Here is a 12,446-nt window from a genome sequence, read left to right as displayed (position 1 = left end):
TGAGTTTTGGCTAGCCCTGTCGTTCAGGGCTCTCCCTACCACTTGTGGGCTCCAACAGGGCCACTATGGCTGCTGGTGCTTGCTCTAGCACCGGGTGCCGAGCAGCCTCCTGAAGGTGCTTCAGGTTCTCCTCCACACTGATGCTGGTACCCCTGGTTGTCACACTATTGGGAATCCTCTTGGCTGCAGAGCACCCTGGGGGTGGTAGTCCAGGTCTGGCTGCTCAGCCTTTGCCCATCCTAAGTGCCATTCAGATGGCTCAGACTACAACTCCCATCAGCCCCACCATAATACGGTTGTACTGGCTTAAGCTGATGGGAACTGTAGCCCAAAACACCTGGAGGGCACCAGGTTGGGGAAGGTTGCTCAGGACACCGGAAGCCAAAGGAGGAGTTCCAGAGCAGCTCTTGTCCACTGAGCGAAATTCTAGACATTGCAATCTGCTTTGCCAAAGCTGGTTACCCTTCAGTGCTGCTTTATCTACAGAGGTTGCACGTTACAAATTCTAGGAAGCTGAGGAAAGTTGAAAGGGGCTGCTGCTGCTGCTGCTGCAACACAATTCTGGGGGAAAGGTGAGGGGCTGAGGCGCGTTAAGAAAACCCGTCCCTTGAGACGTCACGGTAAACAAATCCAGGCAGGGCAAATTCACAGAAGTCCGCCCAGGCCTGCAGAAGCCCAGTGCACATTCCCAAGGCTGCTTCAGAATGTGAGTGAAATTCTGGCTCAGAAATAACAAGTGCTTTAGTTTCACACACAGCTATGCGCTGCATAGAATCACAGAGCTGGAAGGGATCCCAAGGGTCATCTAGTCCAACCCCCTGCAATGCAGGAATCCTTTGCCCAATGTAAGGCTTGAACCCACAACCCTGTAAGAGTCTCATGCTCAACTGACTGGGCAGGATTATTTTTATGGGGCTGTTCCTAAGCATTCAGAGCACACCATGTGAGTATTTCCACAATCATGACAGTCACCATGTTAAGGCAGACCCTATTTCAGATGGGAATGAGGAGTGGCTCAGAAATGATAGCTTGCCTAAGTCCACACCCTCACTCAAGAAGCTCATGGCTAATATTGGTTTAAAAAAAAAAAAAATCTAAGTACTTGCTCTCTTGCAGATTACAAAGTCATAGGAAGTTGCCTTATCCCAAGTCAGACCATTGAACCATCTAGCTCAGTACTGTCCACACTGACTGGCAGCAGCTCTCCAGGATTTCAGGCAGGAATCTTTCCCACTTCTACATACAGATGGAACCGGGGGCCTTTTGCCTGTGATGAAATAAATGCTTCTGAGTCTGTCCTGTGTCAGAAGCACATTCCTGAAGCAGCTGCAATTAAAGTGGGGGGAGGAGATGAGCAGGCACACAAGGGGAATGGGAGGCATATTCTAACAGACACTGGATAACTTTTATGCTAACTGTGTAAGGGCACGCGTGAGAAACTAATGCCCACCTGACTGCTCTGACTTGCAGAACTGGCACTGCTGCAGGTGCTCCATAGTATTTGTTCCAGGTCTGTAAGAAATCGATCCATTAGAACTCACTGTCTAGTGACATCAGGCGGGTGCATTCCTTTAGGTGCCTGCTTAAAACGTTTTCATTCAGGCAAACCTATCCAGACATGTTGGCATGTGTTTTAAACTGTCTGTCAGTATCTTGACTAGTTACAGATAGGTAGCCGTGTTGGTCTGCCATAGTCAAAACAAAACAAATTCCTTCCAGTAGCACCTTAAAGACCAACTTCCAGTAGCACCTTAAAGACCAACTAAGTCAGTTCTTGGTATGAGCTTTCGTGTGCATGCACACTTCTTCAGATACACGTGTATCTGAAGAAGTGTGCATGCACACGAAAGCTCATACCAAGAACTGACTTAGTTGGTCTTTAAGGTGCTACTGGAAGGAATTTGTTTTGTAGTATCTTGACTGTTTGCTTTAATTATATTTTGAAAATTTCAAAATACCTATTTTTAACTTTGCTTTCCGTTGACCATTTTAATGTTTGTTTTATTTGTTTGCTTTTTTGCAAACTGCTTAGGGGTTCTGTTTACAAATCAGGTGGCATTTAAATTGTTAGGTGAATAAAATGAAACATATAAAGTAACACACACACTTCACAGGGAGGGATCAAGTCCTAAAAGCAGATTCCCCAAGTTCTTCCTAATCATTTGCATGTCTGCCTTGTGGCACCCTATTTTTTTAATGAGAATCCAACACAATTTACCCGCCTCACCACTAGCCACAAGTTTCACTCGCTTCCTGGTGGGGAACAAACCCCTCAAGGTGGGAGTTAAGGGCTTGGCGCCTGGTGCTCACTTGAAAGACAGGCTTAAAACAAGCAATAATCCAGGAGGCGATGGGGCTGCTTTGGAAACGAAAGAGGTTTATGGAAACCCGGCTCAAAAGCTATACAGTACTCAGCTCATCCACGCATCTGAAATCCGATAGGTATGGCACCAGCTTGAATCCCTCCTACAGTCTCTGAGTTAAACTGGCCCCAAGTCACCCAGCAAACTTTATGGCCACAAGGTCTCTGTTAGACGACTCCTGTCATCATTTAACACACCACACCGGCAAACAAGACGTGAGGCTTCAGGTGCTGTAGGTTGAAACACAACACACACACACACACCCAAATGAACCTGCAAACGCTGCTAGCAAGCTATCACGTCTCACCCCACCTTAAGCAGATAAGAAAGCATACAGACTGTGCCCTCCTACTTGAAAGATTTCTACCAGGCAGGTAGGTTACTGGGTAGAAACACACCTAAGAGCCTAGGAGTGGGGCGAGGGGTGGTGGAAAGGAAGCTGCCCCCCACCGCCCACATACTGAGCATGGCTTACCGAAAGGGCTCCTTTGGAAGGAAGGAAGGTGGAGCAGACAAGTAGCTTCCCATCTCCGGAGTGCTGGCTAGACCAGCTCAGATGCAAACCTGTTTGACGGCTTCTACCATGCAGCCAAGACGGCCATGGAAAAGGGTTCACTTTGCCTCCTGCCGATTCGGGTGCCTCGCTGCTGCTGCTGCTAGCGCAGGGGAGTGCAAGGTCCTGGGCGGGTTGCTCTCCGCTGGGATTCCCCTGGCTCTCATGGTCTCAAGGGGAGCAGCAGCCTTAGGAGGAGGCTGTTTCAACTGGGAGCCCCTCAAGGGAGAGCAGTGTCATTAGCCTTGTGCCCGCCCAAGGCTAAAGCAGTTGTTGTCATGCTTCCTCCTCCTCCTCCTCCTCCAGTTCTAGCCCAAGGGTAGAGGGTGGAGGGAACAGGAGGAGGAGCTCCTCTTTTCAGGAGTGAGGTAGATAGTTAACATGATTAGCAGGGGATAACAACACTCATTTACAAAAGGTGGAATCCACGGACCTGCAAGGCACAAACCTCCCTCCTCCGCAAAAACAATCAACCCACCACAGCAGTCCAAAGTTGCAGGATCGAGCCAGTAATGAGAGCTCACTGTCAAGTTGACTCTGTGGTGGCAATAGTGGCTCCTCAACACCATCTTCACCTTTCCCAGCCAAGGAAACGGGACATAACCCTCAGTAAAGGTAAAGGTAAAGGGACCCCTGACCATTAGGTCCAGTCGTGGATGACTCTGGGGTTGCGGTGCTCATTTTGCTTTATTGGCCGAGGGACCTGGCGTACAGCTTCCGGGTCCTGTGGCCAGTATGACTAAGCCGCTTCTGGTGAACCACAGCAGCGCACGGAAAAGCTGTTTACCTTCCCACCGGAGTGGTACCTATTTATCTACTTGCACTTCGTGCTTTCGAACTGCTAGGTTGGCAGGAGCTGGGACCGAACAATGGGAGCTCACCCCATCACGGGGATTCGAACTGCTCTGTGGTTTAACCCATAGTGCCACCCACATCCTTCAGTAGCATGCTCCAAAAGGTTTGACAGAGGCTTGCAAGACACATCTACACCATATATTTAAAGCATATGGTTTCCCCACAAGAATCCTGGGAGTTGTAGTTTGTTAAGGGTGCAGCTCAGTGTGGGGGCAAACGGCAGCTCCCAGGATTCTTGGTGGGGAGGACCCACATGCCTCACATGAGCACTGAATGGTTGGTGTGGATGTGACCAATCACTTTTGCCACTGAATACCATGGCTAATGCAGAGCAGCCAAAGGAGGTGTCCGGACACCACCTGCCTCAACTTTGATGCTACGACTTTCACTTCTTATGGCTTGAGGAGGTGGATAGGATGCTGACCAACAAGTGCCAGCCTTGTCCCTTTTGATTTATTGCATGTAGCAGGAGCCAGCTGAGCTTCAGAGATGTTAAATGCCTGTCTGGGAAAGTGTGTGGTGGGGGTGGGGTCCCAGCTGTGACATGCCTGCTCCTAAGGAGATCTGCCTCAGACACAGAAGAGGTGAACAGTTATCACTTAGCAGATAAAATTTCCTTCCCAGGCCAGGAGCTCTGGGAGTGGTTGCCAACACTTTATGATTTCCTGGATCCATTTCAAGTGGAGATTTAGGCTTGGTTTGGGCACAGGAGCTGCCTCGGTTACCCTTTGCTGGAAGACCAGAGGCATTAACACTCCTTGACCTCTCTGATACCATCCACCATAGCTATCTTCTGGAAAAGGTTATGAATCATGGGGTTGGAGGAGCAGGGAAACAGGTTCTGTATATTTCCCCTCCTTATCTGAACGTCCGATCCCAGGTGATAACAAGGGAGGATTTCTGCTGAACTTTTGGAGATTTATGCTTGGGGGTCCCACAGGGTTGTGGGTTCAAGCTGCACGTTGGGCAAAGGTTCCCTGCACTGCAGGGGATTGGACTAGATGATCATCATGATTCCTTCCAGCTCTACAGCTCTATGATTCTACACTGTGAGATAGGTTAGGATTTGCATTAGTGACTGGCCCAGGGTCGCACAGTGAGCTTCACATGACTGCATGGAAGTTTGAACCCTGATCTCCCAGGTCCTAGTCCAACACTAACCACAGCACCGCACTGGCTCTCAAGGACCTTGCTTCCCACATTCACCCGCCGGTGACGTCTGGGAAACCCACAATCGGGGCTTGAATGTCCTCCTGTCGTTCCCTAACAAACCATAGCTCAATCCCCTTACACAGATTTTAGCGCTGGGAGGGAGAGAAAGATCAATCAGGTATGCTTCTCAAAGCTGCCTCGTCTTGCAAAGTTTCCAGGGAACAGAGGGAGAGAACTAACCAAGGCTAGTGCTATGCCAGGTTTTTTTCTTTTTTAAAAATCGTACAAACCTTCAAGTTCAAGCATTCTTCTTCGTTAGCCAAAAAGGAAAGGCAACTGGGGAAGCATATCTAGTTGTGAATGCAGTTATGTCACCACCCATGCCTGTGAACATTTCTGTTCTGATGGTGCTTCAACAAGGGAGCCCCAGGCTCAAATGCCATGATGCCCACAGAATGGCCTTGGGCAAGCTGACAGCTCTCAGTCTTGCAACCTGCCTCAGACAGGATGCAAGGATAAGAGAGATACATGGCAACATCCCGTAAGTCCTTGGGACAGGGCAAGGCAGGAAAATCTCAATGTGTGTTTTATAAAAACTAAATCTGTATACTGCTTCCTTGATTTAAAATTATTTAAGTGAACTTTCTTTATGTATGCCACAACAGCAGCAAGAATACTTATTGCAAAGTATTGGAAGACACAAGATTTACCCACCCGGGAAGAATGGCAGATGAAGGTGATGGACTACATGGAACTGGCGGAAATGACTGGCAGAATCCGAGACCAGGGAGAAGAGTCGGTGGAAGAAGATTGGAAGAAATTTAAAGTTTATCTACAGAAACACTGTAAAATTAAGGAATGTTAGAAGGATGTTGGAATGAAGCTATGTGGTTTTAGCAGAAATGTTATAAAGGATTAAGTAAAAATGGATTGGTAATTAGTGAAAGAGGAGAATGTAAAATTATAGTATATCAAGATAAATTTTTAGGATAAAAACAAAGATGGAAAGGACTTGCTGAAATATCTAATTGAACTAGAATACAAAAAAGGGAGGTGTGAGGAGGTCAAGGAAATAAGCAAAGGAAATAAAGTTATGTAAAGGTTGGATTTGTGTTTTTTTGTGCTTTGTTTGTTTAACTTTTTCTACTTTTCTTTCTGTAACCTTCAAAATTTTAATAAAATCTATTATAAAAAAATAAAATAAAATAAAATTATTTAAGTGATTTACAAAGGATTATGTATGTTCCCCAGTGCTCTGACCCGTTGTGCATTACATTATGTTATTCCCCAGAAAATGTTGCCTTGTTGAATATACAGTGGTACCTCGGGTTAAGTACTTAATTCATTCCGGAGGTCTGTACTTAACCTGAAAGTGTTCTTAACCTGAAGCACCACTTTAGCTAATGGGGCCTCCTGCTGCCGCTGCGCCGCCTGAGCACAATTTCTGTACTCATCCTGAAGCAAAGTTCTTAAGCTGAGGTAATATTTCTGGGTTAGCGGAGTCTGTAACCTGAAGCGTATGTAACCCGAGGTAACACTGTAAAGGACAATGACTTCTAGTTTAACCCCATTGCTTTTCATATTTGACAAGGCAACATTTGGGTGCCCAAGATGGAAAAGCCAAACAGTATCTTGAGGTGACATGGGCTATGATGTACCAGGAATTTCTCCTGCGCAAGCCCCCCCTGAAATCATCGTTGCCATTGTTTTCATTCATTTCAGTGGAGCCTGCACAGAAGAACTTTCTGCTGGGGTTGCTTCTGCCTGCTGCACTCTGGCACCCAAAGCCTGCTGCTGCAGAGTCTGTTGACACATTAGGGCTATGAAGTTGAAATCCAGATGCTGCAGATTTTTTAAGAGGTTTCCTTTCAGGATAAGGGTAGGCTTGGCGGCAGAGAACAGAAGCACATTAGGTGCTGGGTTGACACCTGTGGCTAAAGTTTCCTAAGAAATGGAGTTGAATTGCAAGGCATGTGTGTGTGCGCACACACATGACAGCCAGCCACATTTATGGAAAAATAACCTCCGTAAATTGCCAGGATCTTCCACTTAGCTGGGCTTTTAAGCCGGCTGTAAAGTGCAGAGTCAGTGACACCAGGGTCATAAATCCTGACACAGTCCATCTGTTTCAGGAAGAGGGAGTCTTTCCTCCTGACCATTTGCACAGAGCTCCACTGGAAACAGAAACAATGCAGTGAGTTTGCGTCTAGGAATGCACTCCTCTTTTCCATGCCCTCCTCATATCCCAGCCCCTTTTGGATTATTAGTTCCATACCATGAACAAAAACTGCCACGGAATAATTGGCAAGTCCCTTATTGGCTTCACATCCTCAACTTTTTTGGGGTGGGGGGAGTAGGCAGGACAAAGAAAGAACAGCACAGAGTATTTGCCCCAGTGTTTGATTTCATGAACTGAAATTTGCCCCCACTTGATCTAAAAAGATCCATATAGATAATCCTCAAATCTAAATTTATGATGTCCTGCCGTGTGATTAACAGCAAACAGCACTTCTGCATGAGAGGCCAACTTGCAAGAGCCCAGCGTGAAAACTATAAGAAACGAAGACAGCTAAAAGCCCTGCTAAGAGATTCCATTTGGAGTGTTGGCTTCATGAGATTCTCTATAAACAGGAAATATATTTATCATAAAACTTGATCTGCTTTTGAAGAGAGACCTGCAAAGCAGCTTCCATACACAAATTTGCACACACAGCAGGAAGCAAGGAAGATAACACTTCATTGCCCAATAAAGAACAAATAATCAATTTAGTGTGATTCGACATGTCCTACTTTGCCTTTTTTTAGGTGCCACAAGCTCTTCGTTGTTTAGACATTGATTAGTACACTGCTTATAGATCTTCTAACATTTCTGAGTCACTTCCAGAAAGATTAAGCTTTACCAACGTAAAGCTAAGAAGCTTCTACAGGTGTCATTTCAAGGTCCCTTTGCCTCCAAACACTTATCGTTGCTTCATAAGGTGCTCAGATTATCATCAGTTAAATAAACTCACTTTTAAATCATTGGGTCTTGCATAGGGTCTTACATTTCTGCTCTCAGGCTCTTTTTTCATGACTGGATGAGTGCAAAGCTGGCATACATTTGCTTCCCATTTGTTCTGCATTATCTGCACAACTCCCTTTAGGTTGTGTTTCTCTCACAGGGATGAAGCCCTAAAGGGAGTTGTGCATACTTTAAAAGCACCCCCCTCCCCAAGAATCCTGGGAATTGTAGTTTGTTAAGGGTGTTGCAAATTGCAGTTGTGTTAGCAATAAACTACAGCTCCCGTGATTTACTTTTTTTGCTGGGAGGGGAATGTGTTTTAAGTGTGCTTTAAATGTATGGTGTTTACACAGCCAAAACATATTAAAAGAAGCAAGATAAATGTACACGGAAACAGTGATTCTTCTCCTGGGTAACCTGTTCATTGTCGCTGTGATTCCTTGGTTAAGCATGGCTTCAGCCTGCACCCCTGTGAACTTAGTGAACATAGAAAGTTGCCTTACATGGAGACAGAACCTTGGTCCATCTAGCTCTGACCGGCAGTGGCTCTCCAGGGTTTCAAGATAGAGTTCTCTCTATCTTAGGGATTGAATCTGGGACTTTCTGCATGGTCTACCACTGAGCTATGGCCCTTCCAGCAAACTCATTGCAGCTCTTTTCAGGGAGGGACAACACTATTTGACAGCACAGAACTCCAGCACGGTAGAGATCCTGCACCTTTGGTTTAAGAAGCTGGAAACACTAGCAAGGCCTTTCCCCCTCAATTCCTGCCCCAAGGATTGGTGATTATACTAGCTGAGGCAGTTCCTGCACTTGAATGCACAGCTAGCCAGGCAGCTAAGGATGGGGAGCCAAGGGCAGTCAGGAATGTGCCCCTAAGCTATTGCCATTGAGTTGCAAAGAGCTGAAAAATGCAAAGACCACCTCCAGATGCCTCAGGAGAAGAGAGACCCCAGGCACATTCCTTGCAGTTCCTTTGGTGACACATTAACTGTTGCCCAAGGAACAGGCTAGACTGAACCCTACCCTTCTCTCACAAGAGAAAAGCTTCTGTACGTACAAATTCTTTTGTGTGTGTCTGGAGGGGATGGGGGGGTTATCAACATTCTTTATTTATATATATTTAATAGCACTCACTAATAAAAAAGAAAGAAATCTCCAAGCTGTTTACGTATTATATAACGATAATTCAAAAACCAATATAAATATTCACATAAAAATAGTTTAAGGGTGCTGGGATCTGTAGCTCTTTGAGGGGTAAACTGCAATTCCCAGGGTTGTTTAGGGAAAGGGGTATGTGCAAAAAGACAAATCCTTTTAAAAGAAACAGAAACAATGATCAGCGAAAGAGCATAGGAATAATTAAATTCCTATGGAGCATGGATGCGTGACCCATTAAACTGAGGCAGGGGCTATTTGACAGGAAAGGGAGGCAGAAGCAGAGATTTTTTCCAGGCAGGAGACGTTTTTGAAGTCAGCGTTCACCCCACTGCTGCCAGACACACACACCCCTGCTATATTCATGGCAAAGACGATAGATTTGACTGTTGTGGCGAGAAAAACTGTGAAGGGAACAGCAGAATAAACCAGTAGACTGGTGCCCTGCAAGCTAGCTTGACCAGTCCTACCCAAAGCGGCAGACGTGGCAGGCAACAATGCCACCCCCAAATAATAATAATAATAATAATAATAATAATAATAATAATAATAATACCAGGTCTTCACACACACTCATGGCAGGGGCAGAGCTGGCCAGGAAACCGACAGCAGACTATCAGGGAAGTGCAACAAGAGCCAAGCCCTCCAGAGCACCACAGGTTAAAACCGTAAATAAGATCACCCCAGAGGCCAAGCTGGCGGCAGCCAGGAGCTCTGCACCCGCTTGCATTGTTAAAGAGAAGAATGCACGCACCAGGAAGTTCAGCTTTTGAAGTGAGTGATTATGAGCAATTACCCCATTATTTTTTAAAAAAAAATCACATCCCAACACAGGCAGGAAGCATCTCACGTGGGACACCCGGGGCTTATCTTGAAAGGGTGTCAAGCCGGCAGGGCCCACCTGCCCCAGAAGACAAAGGCAGAGAAAAGATTGTAAGGCAGAGCGACCCAGTTTGCTGTATCCCAGCTTCAGCCTTACCCAAGCTGGTGCCCTCCAGATGTGTTGGACTACAGCTCCCATCAGACCTAACCTGACCTGTGATTGGCAAGGTGGGTGGGCATTGGGAGTCAGAAATATCCTGAGGGTGCCAGATAGAATCATCGCATTGTGGAGTTTGAAGGCACCCCCAAGGGCAGGCTTCCTCAAACTCAGCCCTCCAGATGTTTTTGGCCTACAACTCCCATGATTCCTAGCTAGCAGTACCAGTGGTCAGGGATGATGGGAATTGTAGTCTCAAAACATCTGGAGGGCTGAGTTTGAGGAAGGCTGCCCAAGGACAATCTAGTCCAACACCCTACAATGCAGGATTTGCAGCTAAAGAACCCCAGACAGATGGTCATTCAACCTCCACGTAAAAACCTCAAATCAAGGAGATTTGGGACAGCTGCCAAACAGAGAGTGCAGAATAGGGTGAGTGGACCCCTCCCCAAATTTGCTTTTTCAGTCTAAAGTTATTTTTCCTTCCATCAGGAACTAGTTCTGGGCATGGCATCCTACTAAGAGCAGGCAGGGTTACAACTTCTCCTCCTTATGCACCCCCAACCTATCTCACACCACAGAAGTTCAGTTGCAGCCTAATCACACTGAGTTTGGCTCTCAGCAGCTCAGCAAAACAGACCTTCTCCTGCTCCTCCACCTGCAAGCGGCTCGTGAGCGCTCGCTTGTTAGCACAGCTCATGGGGACACAGGGGCGCTGCCACTTGGCAACCGCTCCTAGGAGGCACACCCAACAGATTATTAGCTTGCAGGAGTTCCAATCTGTCCCTGGGGGCACATCAGGTGGAGCTCCCTGTAGCAGCCAGAATCAGTCAAAGAGGGAAGGAGGGGAGAGGAAAGTTTTCTTCTGCTGCCTTACATTCCAAGGCTCTGTACAGATACCGCACAAAGTGTTACGCCGCAGTTAAGTAAACCACGGCTTATAGCACTGAGTGTGAACCCTGCCTGGCAGGTTAACTATGGTGTGTCTGCTGACAACAAACCATGGCCCAAATTCATAGAATCATAGAATTGTCTTTATCCTTAGACCAGCCTTCCCCACCCTGGTGCCCTCCTCCAGATGTTTTGGACTACAGTTCTGATCACCCCCAGGTAGCATGGCTGTCTGATGCTGGGGCCAATGGGTCTTGGGAGTCCTGAACATCTGGAAGCTGTCAGGTTGGGGAAGGCTGACGTAGGCGGATTCACACACCACAGAGGTCTGGCCCCAAGTGGCACAAACAATGTGCAGGGCAGCCCTCTGGAACAGAGCTAAGAAGCCTGGCAGAAGGGGCAGCTAACATATGAGTGTGATTCCGCGCCAGGCCAAGAAGTCAGCTAATCCCTCCAAGAAGCCTGTCAACAGCCTCCACTCGAGTTGCCGGAACTTGCAGCTACGAGCTGCCAAAGGCTTTCCACTGCCAGCAGCAGCCTCTTAAAAGTTTGGCACGGGAATGTTCAAAGCAAGCAAGAAGCATAGAGAGGGAGGGAGGGAAAGGGGGAATCCGTGTGCTAAAACAAACAACCACCCATTCGCCGCTCTCCTCCAAGCAAGGAAAAGGGTTGTGCTTTTGCTTTCCGGGATGGGGAACATTTTCTCTGTTGCAACTGTTGAACACAAACTGTGAAGTGTCCTGAGTCCTTTTCAGAGAATAAAAAGGAAAGCAGAGATTGCAGCTGGCAGCGGGATGTTGTCTAACTGCAGGGCACACGGATCCCTGGGCTCTAGGACTTGGCAGGGATTTTTCTTTTCCCGACACAACCAGGTCTTCTTCTTTTGCAGAGTGCGTTAGAACTCGATGCAACCATAAGGAAGTCAAGGACAGGCGGAATTGAGTCATTTCCACTCAAAAGACATGAGGAGTGTCCCCTGCAGCGGCTACAGCCCCTGCAAAGCCCTTCCAAGGGCTCCTTCGGCTACACATAAAGGACAAAGCAGTCCAGACAGTTGGAAAGGAGGACTGCCATTTTTTTCTCCTCCCTCTCTCGCAACACTGGAAGTTGTGGGGATTCAATGAAGTTGTAAGATTCAGGACAGATAAAAGAAAGAACTTCTGCATGCAAAGCATGGTTAAAACTATGAAAACTGCTCTCGTAGGAGGGAGTGATGTCTTTAAAAGAGGATTGGACAAATTCATGGAGGATAAGACTACCAATGGCTACTAGCCACAGGGACTATGCTCTGCCTTCACAATCATTATACAGCACCTAGGTGCTTTGTAAAATAAATATTACTGCAGAAAATATCACTTCAACCACTGGCCAAGGAGGAGGAAGTCAAGCCAGCCTGCTTAGCTCCAAGGGTTTGGAGACCCTAGCATCCATCACACCACCAGTTGCAAATAAAGTTAATCTATTATAAATTTACAACTCCCTGAATGTTAGGGA

The 12,446-nt window shown here is 46.9% G+C and overlaps 1 protein-coding gene across 4 annotated transcripts in view; it reads right to left on the bottom strand.

The window, feature by feature from the left end:
- LIMK2 (LIM domain kinase 2) overlaps positions 1-12,446 on the bottom strand; it is a 49,401-nt gene that overhangs the window by 27,883 nt on the left and 9,072 nt on the right. Inside the window, exon 1 of one of the 4 annotated variants that reach the window (XM_081841896.1) lies at positions 2,839-3,210. The exons of the other annotated variants lie outside the window; for them this stretch is intronic. Coding sequence (XP_081698022.1) covers positions 2,839-2,891 — 53 coding nt within the window. The 5' untranslated portion in view covers positions 2,892-3,210. Of the gene's footprint in view, positions 1-2,838; positions 3,211-12,446 lie in introns of those variants that run through there. 4 annotated transcript variants of the gene reach the window in all.

The sequence above is a fragment of the Podarcis erhardii genome (genome assembly GCF_964252035.2).
Source record: "Podarcis erhardii genome assembly, chromosome: 15".
NCBI classification, from domain to species: domain Eukaryota; kingdom Metazoa; phylum Chordata; class Lepidosauria; order Squamata; family Lacertidae; genus Podarcis; species Podarcis erhardii.
This window is presented reverse-complemented; position numbering and strand designations above follow the sequence as displayed.